This window comes from Gekko japonicus, unplaced genomic scaffold (assembly GCF_001447785.1).
Source record: "Gekko japonicus isolate JY-2015 unplaced genomic scaffold, Gekko_japonicus_V1.1 scaffold1391, whole genome shotgun sequence".
Classification (NCBI taxonomy): domain Eukaryota; kingdom Metazoa; phylum Chordata; class Lepidosauria; order Squamata; family Gekkonidae; genus Gekko; species Gekko japonicus.
Genome location: NW_015168692.1, coordinates 219,588 through 244,230, shown reverse-complemented (window position 1 = coordinate 244,230; position 24,643 = coordinate 219,588). Strand labels below are relative to the sequence as shown.

The following is a 24,643-nucleotide window of genomic DNA, read 5'->3' as shown; positions in this document are numbered from 1 at the left end:
CTATGATTTTATCGACTCTTCTTTGCTGCACGTATCTTCAACCAGACCTTTAAGCCGAGACAAATTGTGTAAAGCTCTGTAAAGCAAATAAGACAGAAGAAAGGCATGTGGCTTATTATACGAGCACATCGTGGAAGTAGCAGCACGCGAGTGATACACCAACAAACACAGGAAGCTGCTGTGTACTGAACCAGACTCAGTCCATCAAAGTCAGCACTGTCCACTCAGACTCGCAGCTGCTCTCCTAGGTCTCAGACTGAGGTGCTTCGGGAAGCTGCCTAAGGTACACATCAGCACACCTGGCTGTAGTGATTCAGAAGAACACTTTGGCATTCTGTCTGGTGTAGCGGTTAAGCGTGCGGACTCTAATCTGGGAGAACCGGGTTTGATTCCCCACTCCTCCACTTGCACCTGGCTGGATGACCTTGGGCAAGCCATAGTTCTGTCAGAGCTGTTCTCAAAAGAGCAGCTCTCTCAGCCCCACCTACCTGGGTGTCTGCTGTGGGGAGGGGAAGGGAAAGGAGTTTGTGAGCCGCTCTGAGACTCCGAGTGACGGGCGGGGTATAATCTCTTCGTCTTCTTAATGTGGATTGTGAGGAAGTCACATGAACGCATGAAGCTGCCTTGTACTGAATCAGAACCTCGGTCCATCAAGGTCAATGTTGTCTACTCTGACTAGCAGCTTCTCTGCAGGGTCTCAGGTAGAAATCTTTTGCACCCCCTACAACCTGATCCTTTTAACTGGAGATGCTGGGGATTGAACCAGGGAATTCCACATGCCAAGCAGATGCTCTTACCGCTGAGCTATGGCCCTTCTCATGTCAGTCTCATCAGTCATGGGGGTGGGGGGTGGAGGGAGAAGCAAATGATCTTTGATGATATCTGCTGGTCCTGCCCAAGAGCATGAAAAGAGTCCTACTTGAGCAGCCTAGTCTAGCATCCTGTTTCCAACAGTGGTCAGCTAGATGCCTCCAGGAAGCTTACAAGTAAAACACTATACGTCTTAACATATCCTAACATGATATCCTCCAGAACACAGACAATTAAGACTGTACAGACTGGTCTGCTTCCATGAGTTGCCTTGCTTCCAAACCGGTATGATGACTTATTCCCAAACTGACCCAAAAGAGAAAGAGTCCAGTAGCACCTTAAAGACTAACACAATTTGTGGCCGGGTATCAGCTTTCGTGAGCCACTGCTCGTGTCTTCATACCCTGCCACAATTTTTGTTCCTCTTTAAGGTGCTACTGGACTCCTGCTCTTTTCTGCTGCTACATCTTGAAGACTGAAAAAGACGTTAAGCCCAGGTAAAGGAGGAGGAGGAGAAGGAGAGATTGGATTTATATCCCGCCCTTCACTTGGAGTCTCAGAGCGGCTTACAAACTCCTTTCCCTTCCCCTCCCCACAACAGACACCCTGTGAGGTAGGTGGGGCTGAGAGAGCTCTTTCAAGAATTGCTCTTTCAATAGCTCTGATAGAACTATGCTCCACCTCTTGAAGAAGAAGAGATTGGATTTATACCCTGCCCTTCACTAGCCAAAGGTGTCTCAGAGCGGCTTACAAACTCCTTTTCCCTTCCCCTCCCCAAACAGACACCCTGTGAGGTAGGTGGGGCTGAGAGAGCTCTTTCCAGAACTGCTCTTTCAAGGACAGCTCTGACAGAACTATGGCTTGCCCAAGATCATCCAGCAGCTGCAAGTGGAGGAGTGGGGAATCAAACCCGGTTCTCCCAGATGAAAGCACTTAACCACTACACCAAACTGGAGACATGGCTACAGTTCATACCTTTAAAAATCCTCCTATCTGGAGAAATTTCGAAGAAGTAACATGAGCCCTGCAGGAGATCACCATCAATGTCCAACTCTACAGAAGTCACATTCATGTGACTTTCTTCCTCAAGCATGGGGAGGGGGAGAAGAGTTATGTACCTGGGTGCAGGAATGGGGCTAGTGCACATGGGAGATTTCTATACATATGCACCAGGCTTATATGCACTGAATTCCAGCCAAATCAGCTTGCAGATCTGAGCCCCAAAGCAATCGGATGCTTACCTCTCGAGGGACCTTGTTACAGGGATGCTATCAATATCACATGGCTTCAAATCAACATCCTCCTCTAAAGTCTGAAAAACAAAACATAATTTAACAGCCACGTTCCCTCCTTTCTTTCTCGTTTTTATTTTTTTCTCAGGAAATACAGAGGAAAACCTTTTAAAGGTTACTTAACTCTCTTAGTCTCTCTTAACTAGTCAATGCCTGCTTTGAATTCTGAAGGTTTCCATAGTGACCAAATCATAACAACTGTTTACATCTTACTTACAGCAGGTAGGGAGACAACGCATGAACTTTATAACAAAACAAGACAAAATAAAATAGGATGTTTGGGAGATGCTGTAGCAGCTAAGCCCACAAGCCATGAAATCCCAAGTTCAAATCTTATCTTAGATACTGGTCGCTATGGGACTTTCAGCAAGTCATTGACTTCTCAGCCTCAGTTCCCCCGTCCATAATATAGGCATAACAACCATGACCTATTTGATGCGGATGCTAGAAGGTTTAAACACGAAGTACTTTGAACCAGGTCTCTTTTTGGGCAGGAACGCACAAGAACGGAGTTCCGGTTGGTCCCCGAGTTGGCCACACCCAGCAGGAACTCATTAGCATAATAGGCCACACCCAACAGCAGAAACTCATTAGGATTGGCTACATTAGGGGTGTGTGGCCTAACATGCAAAGGAGTCCCTGCTACAAAAAAAGGCCCTGGGTTTTGACAACAAACAAGGTAAACAGAATAAGAAGCAAAAGGTGGGTGTGGCTGGATGACCACACTTCTGGTAACATGGAGGATATCATGTTAGCCTAATGTGCTAATGAGCGGTGCTGTCAGGGGTGTGGTCCAATATGCTAATGAGTTCCTGCTGTTGGGTGTGGCCTATTATGCTAATGAGTTCCTGCTGGGCTTTTTCTACAAAAAGAGACCTGCTTTGAACACTTGAAAGCACTACGTAAAGGCTAATACTTTACTTCTGTCAAAAGTCAAGTCCACTCACCCGAGGCGAGTAATAATTCCTTTGGGGAAAGAGACCCACTGCTCCACTCATATCCCAGAACATGCTTTTGGGCACAATGATTTTTTAAAAAAATATATTCGCAAGGCTACTTTATATAGCAAGTTTACCATGAACCTTGAATATTTTATGCGTTACAGCTCTTTGGTTCTTTCCAAGACCCTTAAGGTCACTTTCTCAACTGGCCTTTTTGAGATTGTTTTTTGGGGGGTTTGTTTTTTTTAAAAGAGGAGAGGGCACAGGGAAAAAAAAATTAAACCCCAAGGGAAGTCTTGTTCAAAATGGAATCACTTGCTTTTTTGGGCTCTTCGTTTTGCTCGGCGGTCTTCTTAAGGCTTTGCTGAAACGCCTGAAGGTTAAACAGCATCAGCTTCAGAGCTTCCACCGGGCCGTGATGATTCCCTCCGGAAAAAGTGCTCTCCTAGAACCAACGACAGACATGGCGAAAAAGGAACACTGAGCTTAATGCTGGGGGAGGGGAAAAAGTCCTCCTCCCGGATGAAATTTTAAGCTTGTGATTTAATGGATTTTCCAGCTTTAGCACTGTTGGGGGTGGGGGAAAATGCTGTCAGGTCGCAGCCGATTATGACAACCCCATTAGGTTTTCAAGGCACGAGACGCTCAAGAGGTGGTTTGCCATCGTTCGTCTCTTTGGGCGATTTCTCACTAGAGCTGCCTCGCAGCACAGCCGCCGTTTGCCCCGACACAAACATGTCAATTTCACACCCGAGGCTGCGGGGCTGCTTTTGACCCGCGGCTTCGCCCAATTTCCTCCGCAGTTTCATGATCCTCAAAAACCAGGATCACGAAACTGCGGAGGAAATCGGGCGAAGCCGCGAGTCAAAATGCAGCCCCGCAGCCTCGGGTGTGAAATTGACATGTTTGTGTCGGGGCAAACGGCGGCTGTGCTGCGAGGCAGCTCTAGTGAGAAATCGCCCTTTGTATTGACCCTGAATTTCCTTGGTGGTCATGGAAGCAGTGACAGACTTCACGTTCCTGGGATCCAAGATCACGGCAGACGGTGACTGCAGCCATGAAATAAAAAGACGCCTGCTCCTTGGGAGGAAAGCGATGGCAAACCTAGACGGCATAATAAAAAGTAGAGACATCACCCTGCCAACAAATGTCCGTATGGTCAAAGCAATGGTATTCCCAGTAGTACTGTATGGCTGCGAGAGTTGGACCATAAGGAAGGCCGAGCGCCGAAGAATAGATCCTTTCGAATTATGGTGCTGGAGAAGACCCATAAAAGAAGCCAATGTTGGATCAGGCCAATGGCCCATCCAGTCCAACACTCTGCCACACAGTGGCCAAAAATACCAGGTGCCATCAGGAGGTCCATCAGTGGGGCCACTCTTGAGAGTCCCTTGGACTTCAAGGAGATCAAATCACTCAATCCTAAAAGAAATCAACCCTGACTGTTCCCTGGAAGGCCAGATAACGAAGCTGAAGCTCAAATACTTTGGCCACCAAATGAGAAGGGAGCACTCGCTGGAGAAGACCCTGATGCTGGGAAAGATTGAAAGGAAAAAGAAGCAGCGGATGGCAAAGGATGAGATGGTTAGACAGTGTTATCGATGCAATGAACATGCAATTAAGCAAACTCCAGAGGATGACGGGAGACAGGAGGGCCTGGTGTGATGTGGGCCATGGGGTTGTGAAGAGTCGGACTCGACTGTGCAACTGAACAACAACAACAAAAATACATAAAAAGAGGATAGCCCTGTGCTGCTTCCTCTACCTCATGTGCTCCGATCCAATTAAAATCTAACGCTAACCAGAGTTCGCTGCTATAGCCAAACTGGTAAGCCATGGTTTGTGCTTGCCATGCCATTCAGGACTGTAAATAACAGTTAGTTTGCAGGGCAAAGGCAAACTAACAGCTAACTAGAGTTTATGCTAAGTGGAATTCACAAATCAACTTGACGTCACGGAAGGTCAGTGTTTAATCCCATAATACCAAACCTGCGAGAAAGTATCCCCCCAGGAGCCTTCTGCCTTCCCTCTCTCGCACCAGTTGCTTGTGGGCTGGGTAAGAGCCCTGGACAGGCCGATTCCGACCCCAGCCCACATGTTTGACACCCCTGCCTTATACAGTGCAGCATATTCTTGTACTGGGGAAGAGGCTCATGTATCAAAGAACTTCGTGTCAGGGGAAAGAAACCAGTTAATGGATCTGATCTGCAGGATCCAACCTAGTGGAACAGACATCCAATGCACATCCAGAGTAACATATGGTCAGAGAGCCAGTTTGGTGAAGTGGTTAAGACTCTGATCCGGGAGAACTGGGTTTGATTCCCTACTCCTCCACTTGCAGCTGCTGGGTGACCTTGGGCAAGCCATAGTTCTCTCAGAGCTGTTCTCTCAAGGACAGCTCTGGAAAGAGCTCTCTCAGCCCCGCCTAACTCACAGGGTGTCTGTTGTGGGGAGGGGAAGGGAAAGGAGTTTGTAAGCCACTCTGAGACTCCGAGTGAAGGACGGGGTATAAACCCGATCTCTTCTTCTCCTCCTCCTCTTCTTCTAATGCCAAGGAATAGCCGGGCACGACATGAACAAGCCCTGTGCTGCTTCCTCTACCTCATGTGCTCCGATCCAATTAAAATCTAACGCTAACCAGAGTTCGCTGCTATAGCCAAACTGGTAAGCCATGGTTTGTGCTTGCCATGCCATTCAGGACTGTAAATAACAGTTAGTTTGCAGGGCAAAGGCAAACTAACAGCTAACTAGAGTTTATGCTAAGTGGAATTCACAAATCAACTTGACGTCACGGAAGGTCAGTGTTCAATCCCATAATACCAAACCTTGGGATTCCACCCGAAACCTACTTGTCCAAGTGAGGACAGTTTGGTTGCACTGACAAACTTGAAAGGGAAACGTAACATTTCTCCGGCACTCCCTGAGTTTTAGATTTTCTTGTCAGAGACAGAACTCCTGGATAGGATTCTGGGTGCTGTTCTAGGGGCAGAAGGGCAATTGACACGGAAGTGATGCTTACAGGTGTGTGGGATTTCACTTTCACTCTACATGAACTGAGATAAGTACTCTGACAAAGTACTTCATGTTCCCTTGACTACACAGGGGATGCAAGAAGTGGCACTGGTCCAAAGCAAAATCCAAAATATCTGATGAAGACCAAAACCACACAAAGCCAATGCTCCCTCTAAGCTGTGGAGTCCTGTGAGCAAAAGTTCTACTTTGTGAGCTACTGGCATTAAAGGTGTGAGCGAGCAATTTGGCGACTACATACATTAGTATGCTCTGGAGCACGTCCTTCCTGAGCCAAGACAAAAAAGTGTGGGCCGGAGGCTAAAAAACTGTGAGCTAGCGCACACTAACTCAGCTTAGGGGGAACACTGCACAAAGCCATAGGCAAGTCAACTGAGTTCTCAAGAACATTTCCGCAGGCTGAAACAGGAAGTGTGTGTCTGGGGAGGGGATGTTTCAACTCATGATCCTAAGGCATTCATATCCTGGGTAGAAGACCAGATAGACCAGAACAGATAGTGGTGACGGGGGAAATGGCTATCAGTTTGTACCTCTGGCTTTCTGAGAAAAGGGGGGAGGGAGAAGGCTATCCTCCCAAATTTAGTGGTTCATCAGGTGTCCCCTACGTTGCAGTGACAAACAAGACTTTCAGGGAAAATGTAAATGCCATTATTGAGCTTTTTGGTAAAGAAGCTGCCAATTATGGTCCAGAAAAGCCTGAGAACAGCTGCTTTATACATCTGTATCTCACAGTGTGTGTATACATATATATATATATATATATACACACACACACACACACACACTCACATGTACACAGAGAGAGAGAGAGAGAGAGCAAAAACCAGGCTATTCACTTAAGCTAGACTTTTAACTTACCTCACTGCTGTTCTTTAGACAATCTTCTAAAAATCCATCAACAATGCTCGCTTTGGATGGTTGCGGAGAGTTCTCTTCACAACGTACAGGCACTGGAGACTTCCTAAAGACAGACACCTGAAGTTTAAAGTCTGAAGTAGCCCCCTCCCCAGGAGATTCATCTGTCCCCTTCTGTTGCCGTTTTCCGCCAGTGGGTGAAGACTTTTTTGTTTTATTTGGCATTCCCTCGAGATCCGTCCACCCTGCCCAATGTTTTAATTGTTGTATTTGTGTCCTTATATATATTTTGCTCTGCTTTTAATTCTCCGAATGATATCTGTCTTGTGTGTGTTAGAACATAAGAGAAGCCATGTTGAATGAGGCCAATGGCCCATCCCGTCCAACACTCTCTGTCACACAGTGGCCAAAACCCCGGTGCCATCAGGAGGTCCACCAGCGGGGCCAGAACTCCAGAAGCCCTCCCACTGTTGCCCCCCTCCAAGCACCAAGTGTTTTTTTTTGGGGGGGGGGAGGTGGATGTAAAATGTGATTTTATTATGTATGTTTGGATTTGGTAGCTGCCTTGATGGCCTCTTGCGGGGACAGAAAGGAAATGCATAATAAAAAAATAAACAAATCAGTTGTATATAAACTATTAGGGCTTTTCTGCTCTCAAGATTAACAATAACATTCTACTTTAAATGTAGTACAGTTCCATCCCACCCCTCCTCTGGGAATCTCAAGGCAGCAAATATGTTGGCTCTCCCTTTTTTCGCAACGAGCCTGTGAGATAGGATGATGCAGAGAAGAAATGATTGGCCTGGGATCCCCCGACAGCTTCGCGACAAGCAGGAATCTGAATCTGCCTCTCCTAGCCTCTAACCACTACGCAACACTGTTCTCTACTGCCAACAGTTAAAGCTTCAGGGAAAACCCTGAGTCCCTCTGCCAAAAGACAAGTGCCACGGACAACGTGAAACAGTTCAACATTTGGCATCATTTAAATGCTCAGCTCTTTTAAAAATGCGCTGTTTATCGCATTGCATTTCTGTACTACCTGTTCGCACCGGTGTGTCAGCTTACAAAGAAACTAGTTAACCATTTAGTACATATAAAGGGAGCTGCGGTGGCTCAAGTGGTTAAGACGCTGAACTGCAGGCTGTGGGAGGTCGGTAGTTCAGCAGTTCGAGACCCGAGTTGCCGCATGATGGAGTGTGCTCCCGTCTCTAGTTCCAGCTCCTGCCAACCTAGCAGTTCGAAAGCAAGTATTCCCAGTAGTCATGTACGGCTGCGAGAGTTGGACTATAAGGAAGGCCGAGCGCCGAAGAATAGATTCTTTTGAACTATGGTGCTGGAGAAGACTCTTGCGAGTCCCTTGGACTGCAAGGAGATCAAATCAGTCAATCCTAAAAGAAATCAACCCTGACTGTTCCCTGGAAGGCCAGATAATGAAACTGAAGCTCAAATACTTTGGCCACCCAATGAGAAGGGAGCACTCACTGGAGAAGATCCTGATGCTGGGAAAGATTGAAGGTCAAAGAAAACGGGGACGGCAAAGGATGAGATGGTTAGGCAGTGTCATAAATGCAACAAACATGAAATTGAGCCAACTTCAGAGGACGGCGGAAGACCGGAAGGTCTGGCGGGAGCTGGTCCATGGGGTCGCGAAGAGTCGGACTCGACTGCGCGACTGAACAACAACAAAACCGACCACACATGAAGCTGCCTTTATACCGAATCAGACCCTTGTTCCATCAAAGTCGGTACTGTCTACTCAGACTTGCAGCAGCTCTCCAGGATCTCAGGCTGAGATCTTCCACTTCCCTGGTAGTAGTGGTTAGGAGCGCAGACCCTAATCTGGGAAAACCGGGCTTGGTTCCCCACTCCTCCACATGCAGCTGCTGGTGTGACCTTGGGTCAGTCACACATTCTCTCAGAGCTCTCTCAGCCCCTCCTACCTCACAGGGTGTCTGCTGTGGGGAGGGGAAGGGGATTGTAAGCGGCTCTGAGACTCCGAGTGAAGGGCGGGTTATAAATCCAATCTCTTCTTTTTCTTCTTCCTGCCTGATCCAGATACCGACCCTACTTAGCTTCTGAAATCTGACAGACTCAGGCTACACTATGCCCCCTTCCCTCCACTTATTCCCTAGCTGCACTCAAATATTCTGCTGAGCCTAGAATGGCACTGTGTAGGTGCCACTACCTTTCTAAATTGCTTGGCGTCATTTGCTAGTCAGGGCAAGAGCTGAGGGCAGCTTCGCTTCCAAGCCAGCAGCATCCGCCAGGGGGCAGACAGAGCAGTATAACAAAGCTTCCCCTTCTGGCTCCCTTCCCTTCCTGCAGGCATCTCCAAACCGGCAGTCGTCAATGGCAACAGTCACCGTCTAGGGCCTCCCAGGATTCCCTGGCCGCTCTGCAAAACGCCCCCAAGGAACTGAACTCTCTCGGAACTGGCCTGTTCCTAACTTAGCACGGCTGGCTTTAAAAGCGCTTAAAAATAGTCGCTGTGATTCTTGCGTCTTGACGTCCTTAACCTTTTTTGTTAATTTTGTAACCGTAGGCTACTCTGGGCGTTCCAGGATACCGATCCAAAACAAAACCTGTTTGGTGAATCATTCACATTTACAGAAACTTTACTTAGCACTGGCAATAATTCGGTACATTTCTTAAAAACTTTTGGGAAAAGGTTCTGAACGAGGTGTTATTGATTACTGGGATTACAGAACCAATGACGCCGGAAGTTCTGTTTTTAAGTTTATGGCCAGACGATTCTGTTCCTAAAGTTCGAGAATGACTGATTGCCTTTGCTCTTAGTGGCTGTTAAAACCAACTATTGCTACCGTTTGGAAAAGAATGGAAATACCCATGATTGCGCTGTGGCCTCGTAAGCTTTGGGATATGCAGGGCTATTTTGGGGCAGGAACGCACAGGAACAGAGTTCCGGCTGGCTTCAAAGTTCCGGCTGGCTTCAGAGTTGGCCACGCCCACTACAGCCAAAACCTCTGCATGTGTGGCTACAGAGGGAAGGCCTGGAGAGCAAACCCCCCCCCCGGCTACTCTGAGGCGGGCAGGCCAGGGGGGGCCCTGGAAGGATCGGGGAGGCATTTAAATGCCTCCCCGTGCCTTCCCCAGCCTGTCCAAGGGCTGGCTTGCCTGGGCTACCCGCAGCCACGGGGCACACAGGCAAACCAAGGGAAGGCATGGGGTGTGGCCTAATATGCTAATGAGTTTCTACTTTTGTTGTGGCCTATTATGCTAATGAGTTCCTGCTTGGCTTTTTCTACAAAAAAAGCCCTGGGGATATGTATCTGATGAGGAAAAAATCACACAAGAAGGTGACCAAATTTGAATTGCACGCTTCTAGCTCTGATTTTGCTGGGGTGTGGGGCATCATTCTAGACTACCTTAAAACTTTAATTTTTCTATTTAAAGTTTCCTCAGCTAGCATAATAGACTTTGAGAGACATATACGGAGCAGTTTTTATAGAATGCTGCTTGGATTCTAATAGGGCTAGTGTATCGATCCGGTTGTTTCAGTTTCAGTTTATTAGGTTTAAAAGCCTACGGGCCATACACCATAAGCATTAATTTTAAACTTTTTAAAAGGTTTTAAACATTTAAGAAGACAGTATAACAGAAATGTGCCACATCTATTACACAATTATTGCACAGAGTATTCAGAAGAAGTCACAACCTTGTAGATTCGGAAAATTTAATAGCCAGTTTCTCAGGAACTTTTCTCTCGCGACTGCATGTTTTGGGAAACCCAAAAAAAATATGGGCAAGTGAGTCTATAGTTGCTAATGGGCAGTCGCAATAGTGTTGACTTGCTGGAATGCCCTGAAAACGACCCTTCCTCTGTGCAGATGGGAACGCATCGCAGCATGCCAGTTGTATTTTCAATTACTTTCGTTGTGGGATTTTTGATGCATTACTCGTTAATTTATATGTGGATGTACTTGTAAAATGTAAAATAAAATAGTTTTGGAGGGGGGGAAGTTAATCTGAGTATTTTCCCGCAAAGTTTCTGCTTGTGAAGCAGTCCTTTCCCCACCTTTCATTCCCCAAGCAGCCTCCTACAACCCTATAGGAACAGGGTCGTCGGAGGCTGGGTCAGACCAGTGGCCTATCTCATCTAGTATGCTGTTTCACACTGGAGACCTGATTCGAGATCTCAGTAAACAATGATGCACCCGAGATTGAGGGCTGCAGCAGGGAGGGGAACACCGAATGGACAGGGCACAGGATCCAACCCTTCTTTCACAGTGAACTCAAGAGTATATCTGTTAGGGTCAGTGAGCACAACTTGGGAGATTCCAAGAAATTTTACCCTCTCTGGCCTCGGGCATGTCAACTTCCCTGTTTCTGGCTTCTGAATTTTGTACCTGCTACATAAATTACTTATTGCTAATGTATGTTTCTCGGCTTGAGTAGAGAAAGGGGTAAAGTAACTGGTACGCGCCCTGACCATCTCTAGGACGCCAGAGAAAGAAAGAAAGCTACTGATTCCAAGCTTTTTTAAAAGATGGGAGAATAACTTTCATGCATGTTTATCGAAACAGATTATCTACAGCAGTAGAAGAGAGCAAAAGTCCAGTAGCACCTTAAAGACTAACAAAATATGTGGCAGGGGATGAGCTTTTATGAGTCCCTGCTCACTTCTTCAGATACAGCTAGAATGGACGTCCATCAGTCCTATTTATTGGAAAGTGGGGTGATTTCAGATGTTGAATGATATTAGCAGGTGAATGACAATAGCGGGCATGATTGGGTTAGGTGAGATATTCAGATGGGTAATAGGTAAAGGTTCCCTTGCTCAAAAGCCAGTCGAATCCAACTCTAGGGTTGCGGTGCTCATTTCCGTTTCAAAGCCGAAGAGCCAGCGCTGTCCGAAGACATTTCCGTGGTCATGTGGCCGGCATGACTAAACACCAAGGCGCACGGAACGCTGTTACCTTCCCACTGAAGTGGTACCTATTTATCTACTTGCAATCTCTTGCTTCCGAACTGCTAGGTTGGCAGGAGCTGGAACTAGAGACGGGAGCTCACTCCATCATGCGGCACACTCGAGTCTCGAACTGCTGAACTACCGACCTTCCACAGCCTGCAGTTCAGCGTCTTAACCACTTGAGCCACCGCAGCTCCTAGATGGGTAATAGGCATGGAGAAATCAGCACTGGTAATGAGACAGGAAACCTAGGTCTCTATTCAGTCCAGGTGGATGCATTGTCTTGAGCTTCATTACCAATTGCAATTTAGCAGTCTATCTATAGCTTACCCACAAGTCTCTGAAAATGCTTGGAATAGCGGATTATTGTAGTATGCCTAATCCCTCGTTATGCCTAATGCTACCTACAGTTTCTAGCAAACTCCACTGATACAATCCTGTGACATCTCTGTGCTGTCATTATGGGGATGGGGCTATCTCAGCAAGGGGGTGACAGAAAGGGACTGCAACAGCACTTGCCAGGAACTAGATTTCTGTTGCTGCTTGTGAGAAGTGGCTATCCCCCTGATTGGGATAGTCCTGACCTCATCCTATCTTGGAAGCTAAGCAGGATCGGCCCTGGTCAGTATTTGGAAGGGAGACCACCAAGGCGTACCAGGGCTGTGATGTGGGTGGCAGGCAATGACAAACCACCTCTGAACCGCCTCTTGCCTTGAAAACCCCATGGGGTAGCCATAAATCAGCTACAATTTGATGATTAAAAAATCGTAGGCATTCCTCTCAAAAATACAGACATCTTATTGAAGAAACACTTCTCTATAGTTTATTTGTGCATGGGGGGGCGGTGATTGGAAGGCTGTTGTGAAAACCAAGATGCTGTATCATCGGTTATATTTTAAAGCAGGCCTGTAGCTTTGGTGGGGCTTTTGGGGGCTCTGTCAGCATATACAGATCGCTGTCAAGATCACAGCAAGTCATGCAGACGAGATGGTTAGATCAGGACAATCTTAGCTGACAGCTGAGTGATCATGTGACCCAGGATTGCATCATTTCTTTAGGTGTCACTGTGACTCAGCAACTGTACAGTACCGTATTCTGATTGGTCTAAACTTGTATATATTGCAACCAGTTCTTGGTGATTGACTGCCTATATGGCTACTGCTGTTCTGCATAGCACTTCGATGGTTGGAGTCCTGAACTGCTACAAACTATATATTCTCTGTAAATAAATTGTACGTACTCTGTAAAGACAACAGAGTGCTCTGCTACTTTTTCGGCTTCAAACACCGTCAGGCTCCTGTAAATGCTTTTTTCAATCGTTTTTAAACGTTTTTTAAATGGCGTGCACTACTTTAAGCAGAGTGGGGTGCTGTAGTGGACTCATTCCCGCACTGAGCAAGGGGGGTAGAGTACGTGACCTCTAAGATCCCTGCTAACTCTGTGTCGAGAAACTGGTCTCCTTTAAGAGAGTTTTTCTGCCTAAGTGTTAGCTTCCTTGATTATAGAAGCCGACTTGTGATCAGAATTGTTGCTTAGGCTGGCAGAAGTGATTAACTTGCAGCAGCTGAGAACCGTCATCTAAAGTGGCTGACAGCTTGCAATTAAGAGATCTGTCCCGGTCACAGCTTTCTGTTGGCTAAATGGCTTTTCTCTCTGCACTTTCAGCCCCCACCAGAACAAAAAACTGCCCCACAAGCCTGGCTATGGGCCTGTTTTAAAACCTGATCTTCACCCAAGAAGCTCAGGACAACCTGTGCACTTCCAATCTGTCATGGCGCTATTGAATAATAAAACTGGGAAATCTTGGCAACGTTTTCTAAATAAAAATATATATCCTGCTACTCACAAACCAACTGGAACATTATCCCATGATCTTTCTGCCTCTAGTAGGTCCACCGTACAAGGACTGCTGTCGTTGTTCAGGAAGCTGGATAATTCATTGGCGGAGGACTCTAGAGATCTCTTCACCTTCAGGAGGAGTGCCTTGGGGTCATCCTCTAAAATAATTGTTAGCCGAGATTAATTGCAAGACTCAGCACATACGCGTGACTCAAACATGTAAAGCATATTACCAGGTGCTGAAAATCAAATGCAGATACAAATATATCAAGTTAAAACTCTCTTGTCTTTCAGTGAAACCCAGAAAGAAATCTGAAAAGTCCCAGAGGGGTAAGCTGTGTTAGCCTGTTACAGTAAATGTCCCAAAGAGGCCTTAAAGACAAGCAGGTTTGTTGCATGCGTGTCTCTTCTAGACCTGAAACTAAGAACTTGAGACATCTCCACAGCAGAACGGGAAGAAAGAACGTGTTCATTATACTCAGCCTGCCAGAAATCAAGAGACTGAGGAGGATAACACAGCAAATAATGAGCGCATTGATTAAGCGCTCATCTTCTCTTATCCTACCCAATCACTGGCTGCTTGATGCAGCCTCACACTTGTTCCAGGAGAAAATAATGCAAAGGGAGCCTAGCTACTGAACTACGTGGCACCTGTCTCTCCTGGTGTTTGCCCCATCAACATGGTACCATGCATTTAACTCCCTTATTAAGACGCTGAACTGCAGGCTGTGGAAGGTCGGTAGTTCAGCAGTTCAAGACCCGAGTGTGCCGCATGACGGAGTGAGCTCCTGTCTCTAGTTCCAGCTCCTGCCAACCTAGCAGTTCGAAAGCAAGAAATTGCAAGTAGATAAATAGGTCCCGCTTCGGTGGGAAGGTAACAGCGTTCCGTGCGCCTCGGTGTTTAGTCATGCCGGCCACATGACCACGGAAACGTCTTCGGACAGCGCTGGCTCTTCGGCTTTGAAACGGAGATGAGCACCGCAACCCTAGAGTCGGATTCGACTGGCTTTCGAGCAAGGGAACCTTTACCTTTAGGAAGTCACATCAGGAAATTCTCTTGGCAGAGGTGTTTTGGTAGCCAAAGGGCTACTGCTCCTGACAGTGCTGTCCTCTCTGACCTTCTGTCTAGAGAAAAGACACCCAAGCTTAGAGTAAAAATCAAAGCTGTCCTATCAAATAGGAGTTAAGATAAGAGATGGAGGGAGAGAGGTAGGAACTTAAGAGTGCAAAAAATAAATATCATTTGAGCATCAGCTGAACAGGAGGCCAAGTTGAGAGATTACAATTAATAAAGATTGTCTGGGAATATGTACATGTTATATATTCTCCTTACTGAGAATGGCTTGGTGTGAGGAACTTAGAAAACAAAACAGTTAATAAGGATTGCCTGGAGGAAAATAGGGTTGGCAGGCACCCCCCCCCCCAGTGGAGGCGAGGGTCCCCCGCTGCCAGGCCCCACCGCCCAGCTGCCGATTAGCTAGCTGGCGGGAGGAACTTACCCCGAAAAAGAGGAAGGCTCTGCCAATGTGCGGTGACGTGCCCACATCACCTGGAAGTGACATCGTCATGTTGTGGAGACGGTCTGGTATTTGGGCAAAAGCTCTATGGTAGAAGCCAAATTTACCACTGAGTTTTTGCCCGAATACCAGAGCGTCACCCTGACGTGATGACATCACTTCTGGGTCATGTGGGCAGTGATGTAGGCACGTCGCCGCACGTCAGCAGGCCCTCCCTCCTGCTCCCAGTAAGTCCCCCCCATCCCCCGCCGGTTGCCAGGATGGAAGCTGCACTGACCCTGCCTCAGCGGGGAGGGCGGAGCATAAATCAAATAAATAAATAGAAGGTAAAGGTAAAGGTTCCCTTGCTCGAAAGCCAGTCGAATCCGACTCTAGGGTTGCGGTACTCATCTCCGTTTCAAAGCCGAAGAGCCAGCGCTGTCCGAAGACGTTTCCGTGGTCATGTGGCCGGCATGATTAAACGCCAAGGCGCACGGAACGCTGTTACCTTCCCACCGAAGTGGTCCCTATTTATCTACTTGCAATTTCTTGCTTTCGAACTGCTAGGTTGGCAGGAGCTGGAACTAGAGACGGGAGCTCACTCCATCTTGCAGCACTCGGGTCTCGAACTGCTGAACTACCGACTTTCCACAGCCTGCAGTTCAGCGTCTTAACCACTTGAGCCACCGCAGCTCCTAAATAGAAGAGGAGCAGACAAAAAAAGAAAAGGGGCACATACAGCATTACTGAGTGCTACACAAAAAGCTGTAAGATGAAACAGCATAGTAACAAAGAAGAAACAAGCAGCATGGTTGGGCTAGATGGCATCTTCCCTGGATCAACAGTAGAAAGGTGGTGTGGAAATGGACTCAAAGCATTTTGGATTCACCATCACTTTACAGTTCAGAGCTTCACTGACAGCCAAATACAGTGCTTCAGGGAGTTACCTTTCCACGAATGCCTGACCTCTCTTGAACCATCAGACATAAAGTATACCCTCTGGCAGTTGTCTTGGCAGTTTCTTAGAACAGCGTCCTTATTTTGTAGGTCCACTGACCCGTCGCGTTCAGAATGTCTAGAGCCGTTTGATCGGCCGAGCATTTTATCAGCTTCTTGCTCTCTTTCAAGTGGGAAGAACCGATGTCAACATCACCAGTCTGGGACAAACTTTCATTAGCTGAATTTGGCAAGAGGTTATGGCTGTCAAGCCAAGTGGGATACTTGGAATCGGGAATGCTGCTGATCCCCGAAACACTCAGGTCAGATTTTTGACTCGTGAGCCACCTCGGATAGTTCTTACGAGACACAGGGCCCGACTCCTCCTGCTCAACGAAGCGGTTCTGCAGAGAATGCACTGAAGCGCCAGAATTGTATTTATGAAACGTATGTTGTGTGGGGACGTTTCTACGGAAGTCTTTGTATGAAGAGGAAATAACAGGATCTCCCGGAAAACTCATCCCTCCTTCGTTGCCAAAGGATGTGGCCCGATGACGAACGTAAGAGGCAGAAGTCTGGGGTTTCCTCTTTGATTTGCTATGCTGATGTGCTGGCCGTAAGGCAACAACTTGGTTAAAAGACACAGAACCGTCTGGAGGAAAGGCTAGGAGATCGTCGGTGGTGAGGCTCAGCAGGTCCGAGTCACAAGTAATTCTTCTTCTCGAAAGGGGGGAAACGGGAACTTTTACTGCATGCCGCTTAAAGGTCTCCAGAACTGGAAAATAAGAAAACGATTTAGTGTAATCCAGAAATTCGAGGGGGAAAAAGATGCTTTGAAAGTTGCTGCTATTGTAGCTTTTTGCTAGACGTTTACCGTTAGCAACCCTGCAGTCACAAATTTATCCAAGATAAATAATTATTTCCAGAAAAGCCATGTAAGGACACAAAGGAACTCCTGGGGCAGGAGGGCCATGTTTTCTGTGCCTAATTTCAGGGTTGCTAGGAGCATCCACAACAGACAGCTTAGTGTACTGCATTATTATTGTAATTCTCTCTACATGGGGCTGCCGTTGACTCTGCTCTGGAAATTGCAGCTGGTGCAGAACGCAGCGGCACGGGTATTGATGTCACTGCCTGTGTGGGCCCACATCCGCCTGGAGCTGCTGAAATGCACTGGCTGCCTACTGAATACCAGATCCGTTTCAAGGCGCTGGTTCTTACCTTCAAAGCCCTATCCCGCTGCCAGCTTAGATACATCAAATCTTCTCATCGTTGATCCTTTTATAAACTGAGTCAAACATTTGCTTTGCAGGGAGGGCAGGATATAAATTGAAGGAAATAAATAAATAATGCAAAACTTTACATATACCTGTTTACGGGACCACAAAGACCTCAATGACTAACCCAGTCCATGTAGCTTTTGGACTGAAGGGTGTTGTCAAGTCAGTTGTATATTATACTCATACAATATGTTGTTGTTGTTGTTATTATTATTAATATTTTACCTGCACTCAGCAGATTATTATAGGTTGGAAATCCCCCTGAGCCAGCTTTGCAGGGAGGGCAGGATATAAATTGAAGGAAATAAATAAATAAATAATGCAAAACTTTACATATACCTGTTTATGGGACCACAAAGACCTCAATGACTAACCCATTCCATGTAGCTTTTGGGCTGAAGGGTGTTGTCAAGTTGTTTATTATACTCATACAATATGTTGTTATTATTATTATTTTACCATCAAGCCAAGCTGACTTCTGGTGACCCTTAGAGGGGCTTGGAGGCAAGGGACGTTCAGAGGTGGGTATTGCTTTATTCATCAGATTTATACCCCACCACTCCCTCGAGAAGCAAGACTCGTGGTAGCTTATGTCAGAGTGAAATGCAATTCGATATACAATCGGAAAAACAATAACAATAACTATAAAAACACAATTTAGAACCGACGATACGAATCTAGTAGTGAACATGCCTGCATCCAACAACCCAACGGTGAAATAATCCGGTGGAAACAATACAAAAAAAACAGAAGCTATAGGCAATGGATAATTAAAAGCCTGATTGAGGTGGGGAGCCGTGTTGGTCTGAAGCAACGGAACAAAGTTTGAGTCCAAAGCTTATTCCCAGAATTGAACTCTGTTGGTCTTAAAGGTGCCACTGGACTCAAGCTTTGTTCTAATTAAAAGCCCGTTGAGGCCGAGGAATGGTCTCTTGATTGCGCTCCGCTCCGCCGGGTATATTTTTATACGGTTTTAAATAGTTGTTTATCTCGTTTTAAATGGTTCTAATCTTTTAATTTCTTCTAAACTCTATTTGCGTGCCGGTTTTTAAATCGCTTCTTATCGGTTGTGTGTGATTTATGTGTCTGTGTAGGCGGTGTTCCAGCTTGTCTGCAACTGCTCTCTGTGGAGATAGGACTAAACCAAACATTAAACTATCTGTTTTTGCAGTCTCGTCATTTCTCCTTTTGACATCTTCGGGAGCTCGAGACCTAGTTTAGTTAGGGCTTGTGCTGGCTGGGTTGGGCTGGGCGGTGATGCGGCTTTAGCTACCTATACTCCGAGAGATCTATTCTAATTTTAAACTCTGCTGGATTCTGTCATCTAGTTTTATTGGCTAGCCGTGTTTTAACTCCCTTTCTTTTACTTTGGTATCTCCGAGTTATTTAACTTGTTAGTGCCAGTGTATAACTGACTTTGGCTAACTTAGTGTATGGCTGACCTTGGTCAACTTAGACAGCTTAGACTGCCATTCCTTTTATTTGTCGCTTTGCATTTATGGATGATGAATAAGAGGAGATTGGATTTACATCGCACCCTCCGCCACCCAAAGGAGTCTCTGAGCGGCTTACAATCTCCTTTCCCTTCCCCTCCCAACAGACACCCCACTGTGAGACAGGTGGGGCAGAGAGAGCTCTTCTGAGAACTGCTTGTGAGAGAACAGCTCTGAAAGAACTTGTAACTGACCCAAGCAGTCTTCCCTCTAAGCTGAGTTAGTGTGAGCTAGCTCACAGTTTTTTAGCCTCCGGCTCACACATTTTCGACTTAGCTCAGGAAGGATGGCTCCAGAGCAAACTGATTGATGCAGGAGCCAAATCGCTTGCTCGCAACTTTAATGCCAGCAGCTCACAAAGTAGAATTTTTGCTCACAAGACTCCACAGCTTGGAGGGAGCATTGGACCCAAGGTCACACCAGCAGCTGCATGTGGAGGAGTGGGGAATCAAACCCGGTTCCCCCAGATTAGAGTCCACACTCCTAACCACTACACCAGACCGGTTGAAGGGAATTTAGCTGTATGAGTTTAGATTTATAATAAATCATATTTAAATTTATTTGTTAGGGCTTACCCCTTTGCATTTTACCTGTGGGGGGTTCCTTTGCATTTTGTGTGCAAGATTTCTCTGAATAATTTTAGTTCGTGTTTGCTCTGCTTTAGAAGAGTCACAGTTAATAAATAACCTGTTTATCAGAGCACAAGGACATTTAGCTGGATTATTTAGACTGCATGGATTATTTCGCTTAATTGAATTAACTAGCTGGTCCATCAGAAAATATACAGGAAGGAAAAGGGCAGTGCCCTCTGAGGGTCATTTGCCTGTTTGTAAGCAGAGCAGAATGGAAGAATTTTTTAAAAACCTTTCACCAACAACAGTTTTAATAGATTTGACAGTTTATCCAGTGACATTCCAGACCCTTGCTACCTTTCAATTTATTCCCTACAGGACCCTCTAATCAATTTGGAAGACTTTGATGAGATCCTGAAAAACAAAACAAAACAAAAGCTACCACAAACGACGGATCAGAGACACTTGCCTCGCTAGCATCCCAAAACCTTTTAGGTCCATTCTGCATCTGGCATTCGCTCCACATTTTATTAGCACTCAACCTTGTTCCCCCTTGCATTAGAATATCCAGGGCTATTTTTGGGCAGGAACGCGCAGGAACGGAGTTCCGGCTGGCTCCCAAGTTGGCCACGCCCAGCAGGAACTCATTAGCATAATAGGCCACACCCAACAGCAGAAACTCATTAGGGTTGGCTACATTAGGGGTGTGTGGCCTAACATGCAAAGGAGTTCCTGCTACAAAAAAAGGCCCTGGGTTTTGACAACAAACAAGGTAAACAGAATAAGAAGCAAAAGGTGGGTGTGGCTGGATGACCACACTTCGGGTAACATGGGGGTGCGGCCTAATGTGCTAATGAGCTGTGCTGTCAGGGGTGTGGCCTAATATGCTGATGAGTTTCTGGTGTTGGGTGTGGCCTATTATGCTAATGAGTTCCTGCTGGGCTTTTTCTACAAAAAGAGCCCAGAATATCTGTTTTCATTGCATTGCCTCAGATCCTGGTTTCTGCATTGTGTCAGTACTTGCCTCAGCGGTCATTAGCCGCCTGACCCAAGTAATCCATGGTGAGGTGATAAACAGAGAGGGGGAAATAGGGGCGGGGGAACCGACGGAGATGAATGAAGCCATGTCAAGTTGTCTGCTTATTGTTCCTTTTGAACCGGAAGCGGAGGAAGGAAAAGGTGCCGCTCAAAACCACATTCAGAGACCCCGGGGGCAATGCCGTCCTGACTGCAAAGTCACCCCTAAACAGCCATAAATCTATGCAGAAGGTACCGTAAAACCCGATGGACAAAGAAAGTGAAAGCAGCATGCAGTGTAGAGGGAGATTAACCTCCCAACGTGGCTGTGAAAAAACGTCAAGGAAACAGATGGGTGCAGAATCAGCCATTACCTCAGAAACTCTGCCAAGAACATTTGAAAAGAGCAACCTGCTCTCAGAACGCATTGGCATTCTCTTAGCCAAACCAAGTGGAAAGGACTGTTCAGGCCCTGACGATAAAAGATTCAAAAGCCTGTTGGGAGAACTAGAGATGTGAAGGCCCGGAAAAAAAATGGAAAAATTCAGGGGGGGGACGGTTTTCACCCGTTTTTTTTCCTGAAGCCTTTTTGTTTTTTTTCTGAAAAATTGAAAAAAGAAAAGAAAAGAAAAAAAATTGATTATGGAACGTTTTATTTTAACATGATGAATAAAATATTTTAAGACAAGGTGTTCAAATATTTTCCAAATCATTTCTAAAATATATATATATATTGTATCAGGTTGATCTAATTTCTGTGCACTGAGGACAAGCAAGTCCTAGGTTACAAACTGAACTCTCCAATGCAAGAACAAGATGCATTTCTTCCTTTAGGAGGTGCGATTGTCAGAAGAAAATAAAAAAGTTTCAGTTTTGTTTTTGCATGTGGGTGGGTATTCTGTTTGTAATAATTGTTTGGATACACTATATTTTTAATATGCTAGTTGTGATAATTTCATGCCAAGTAAAAATGTCCATAGTCATATTTTATGTTCCTAAAGTAACAGAATGACTTTCAATCTAGAAAACAAAAGAAATGCTAATGTAGCATTTTTTCAATTTTTCCAAAAATTTCCTTGGAGCCAGAAGACAAGCCGAGAGACATCGAGCCGAGGAACGCCAACCCGAAGACCGTCTGGTACCTCCACTGGGTGCTGATAGGGACTGCCCCCCACCCTGTGTTCTGTGGCCATAGATTAGGTATGAGAATCAAAAGTGTAAGCCGCTCAGAGACCCCTTAGCGGGGGTTCGAGCGGGGTAATAAATCGAATGATAAATAAATAAAATAAAATAAAATAGAGGAGAGGTGAGCTGCTTGAGGGTGGGCACCACTAAAAGATTGTGTGACGAAGAGCACAGGCAATGTGGGGGGGATCGCAGTGGGAGAGGTGGTCCTCCACAGACCAGCAGTATAAAACCTACATTAACAGAAGGCAGAGTTGAAATTCTCAAGAACCAACGTCAAAAGAAGAGGAGGGGGGACAGGACGGCTCTCTTGAAGTCTTTGAAGGGCTGTCCCTTAGAGGAGGGCAGGGAGCTGTTCCTGTTGGCAGCAGAGGAGAGGACATGCAAGAATGGGCTTAAATTAAGGGCAGGAAGGTACTGGCTGGATCTTAGGAGAAACGTTTTGACAGTAAGAGTTGCGCAGCAGTGGAATCAGCTGCCCAGGGAGGTGGTGAGCTCCCCCTCTCTGGCAGTCTTTAAGCAGCGGCTGGACAAACACTTGCCAGGGATGCTCTAGGCCAGTGGTGGCGAACCTATGGCACGGGTGCCAGAGGTGGCACTCAGAGCCCTCTCTGTGGGCATGCGTGCCATCGCCTCAGCCAGGCCCAGACCTTCATTAAAGTGTCGAATTCACTGCCAAATAATTGTAAGTAAATGAAAGCATTTGGGATTGCTTTCCTTACTTTGTTTGGATCATCTTAAGTTAATGTATGAGTTGTTTTTTTCTAAAGTAAAACCTCAGTATTCAGGTTAAATTGCCGTGTTGGCCCTTTGCGATAAATAAGTGGGTTTTGGGTCGCAGTTTGGGCACTCGGTCTCTGCTCTTGGCTGATCCTGCATGAAGCAGGGCATTGGACTAGATGGCCTGTATGGCCCCTTCCAACTCTGTGACTCTGTGATCCTTCCAAACCTTTGGTTGATTATTTCCCTCCTCTCCCTTTTGCTGTTGCAGTGATTTTACTGGCCTGCATGTGTGTAAAGTACCTTCAAGTCACAGCTGACCTATGGTGACCCATTATGGGGTTTCCAAGGCAAGAGACATTCAGAGATGGTTTGCCATTTGCTTGTCTCTGTGTTGCAATCCTGGACTTCCTTGGGAGTCGCCCATCCCGTTACTAACCTGGGCTGACCCTGCTTTAGCTTCCTAGATCTGATCAGACTGGGCTAGCCTGGACAATCCAGGTCAGAGCTACTGGCCTAGTACTGCTAGTTCTTATTCTTTGCGGCTAATGATCAAAAGATCGATTGTATCTTAAATGTCTGAGTGCTACAAAAGCTGTAGATGACCTGGCTATGATGTTCTTTTCACTTTTTCTTATGAAGTTGTTGCTTTTTGTTACTTGGCAAAATACCTTCTGTGCAAAGGGCGAGATAACAAATATTGGCATGCAGAGGGTTCAAAGTTCAGTCCCTGGCATCGCCAGTTAAAATCAGGTAGTGAAAACCCTCTGCCTGAGACCTTGGAAAGCTGCTGCCAGTCTGACAATACTGACCTTGATGGACCAAGGGCCTGATTCAGTAAAGGTAGTTTCATGTGTGTTCAGTACTGTAAACCACAACTGAAGAAGGAGGAGGAGGAGGACGACGAGGAGGAGGGTTGGATTCATACCCTGTCCTTCACTCGGGAGTCTCAGAGTGGTTTACAAACTCCTTTCCCTTCCCCTTCCCACAACAGACACCCTGTGGGGGAGGTGGGGCTGAGAGAGCCCTTTCCAGAACTGTCCTTGAGAGAACAGCTCTGAGAGAACTTGTGACTGACCCAAGGTCATCCAGCAGCTGCAAGTGGAGGAGTGGGGAATCAAACCCGGTCCTCCCAGATTAAAGTCCAGTAGCACCTTAAAGACTAACAAAATTTGTGGTATGGTATGAGCTTTTGTGAGTCAGTGCTCATGTCTTCTGATACAGATAGGATGTGAGTCTGTCTGTATATTTTGAAGAGTGGAGTGATTTCAGACGTCAAATAGGATTAGCAGCTCAATGACAAGAGCAGGTGTAATTCTATTAGGTGTGATATGCTGAGAGGTAGTGACTGGATTCTGAAATCACTCCACTTTCCAATGTAATGTCACAATGATATCACCAGTGCTAAAAGAAATGGTATTAACGGGACTCTGGTTGACTTCATTTCCACAGCGGTCCTTAATGCTAGCTAAGTTTTCATTCATCACACATTTTGCAAAAGAAAAAAAAATGCTACGTACCATATTTTTGCTGGAAACAATCCTTTGAAGGCCCGAAGTCTCTAGGAGTGCTCTGGTTAACACGAATTTTTCCAGGCTTTATTTCTGGAGACACAAGACTGAGATTGTAATCTTTAATGTAGTCCTCCAAAGCGTGCGATGCTGAGCTATACAGCCTGTCGTTGTACTGGACTGAACTGTGCGCCTCCAAGGAATCGTTGGTATTATTACTGAGGCGATAATGTGCCATAAGAGAAAATGTTGTAGATGCCAGGGAACAGATACTACCTTTTTAAATCAAACATGCCACTGCTTTTCATCCAAAGGGACTCCAGGAGTTGTCAGTCATATTTATGAAAACTGTCAATAAATGAGAGGAAAAAAATCAACCATCTTGACATTTATTAAAGGCATGATCTTGTCAATTTACTAGGACGTTCAAAAAGTCTGGTAAACGGAAGTTGCCTTCCGATTTGACCACTACCTAGAGTCACCTGAATATAATCTCGGTGGGGCCTGAAGATCTCCCAGAATTAGAACTGATCACCAGACAACAGAGATCAGTTGCCCTGGAAATAATGGCTGTTTTGAAGCGAAAGAAAACACACCTCACAAAAACGAGTATTCAGACTGAATGCAGAAACCAGACAATCTAGCTCAGCACACAGACCTGACCTCAAACAGACTACAATGAAATATTTCTTTCTTTTTTTAAATAGTTCTTTATTAGTGTCTCAAACAAAAATAA

General features: G+C 46.0%; 1 protein-coding gene across 1 annotated transcript; it reads right to left on the bottom strand.

The window, feature by feature from the left end:
• Window positions 1-24,145, bottom strand: LOC107114043 (chromosome unknown open reading frame, human C18orf54). Its single transcript, XM_015415462.1, has 7 exons — window positions 23,917-24,145; window positions 16,251-16,904; window positions 13,705-13,855; window positions 6,932-7,034; window positions 3,363-3,488; window positions 2,052-2,122; window positions 1-76 (listed from the first exon to the last, which is right to left on the bottom strand). Exons 1-7 carry the CDS (start codon window positions 24,143-24,145, stop codon window positions 1-3), a joined length of 1,410 nt encoding a protein of 469 aa, XP_015270948.1.
• Between the last annotated feature and the right edge of the window lie 498 nt (window positions 24,146-24,643).

Bases quoted from the DNA above. Each gene is read 5' to 3' on its own strand.
- LOC107114043 (XM_015415462.1), bottom strand. From the start codon at position 24,145: ATGGCACATTATCGCCTCAGTAATAATACCAACGATTCCTTGGAGGCG. The intron at 7,035-13,704 runs GTGAGTAGCAGG...GTCTGTCTTTAG, and splicing joins GATAATGTTCCAGTTGGTTT to GAAGTCTCCAGTGCCTGTAC. The intron at 2,123-3,362 runs GCAAGTGATTCC...TTTGTTTTTCAG, and splicing joins AAAACGAAGAGCCCAAAAAA to ACTTTAGAGGAGGATGTTGA.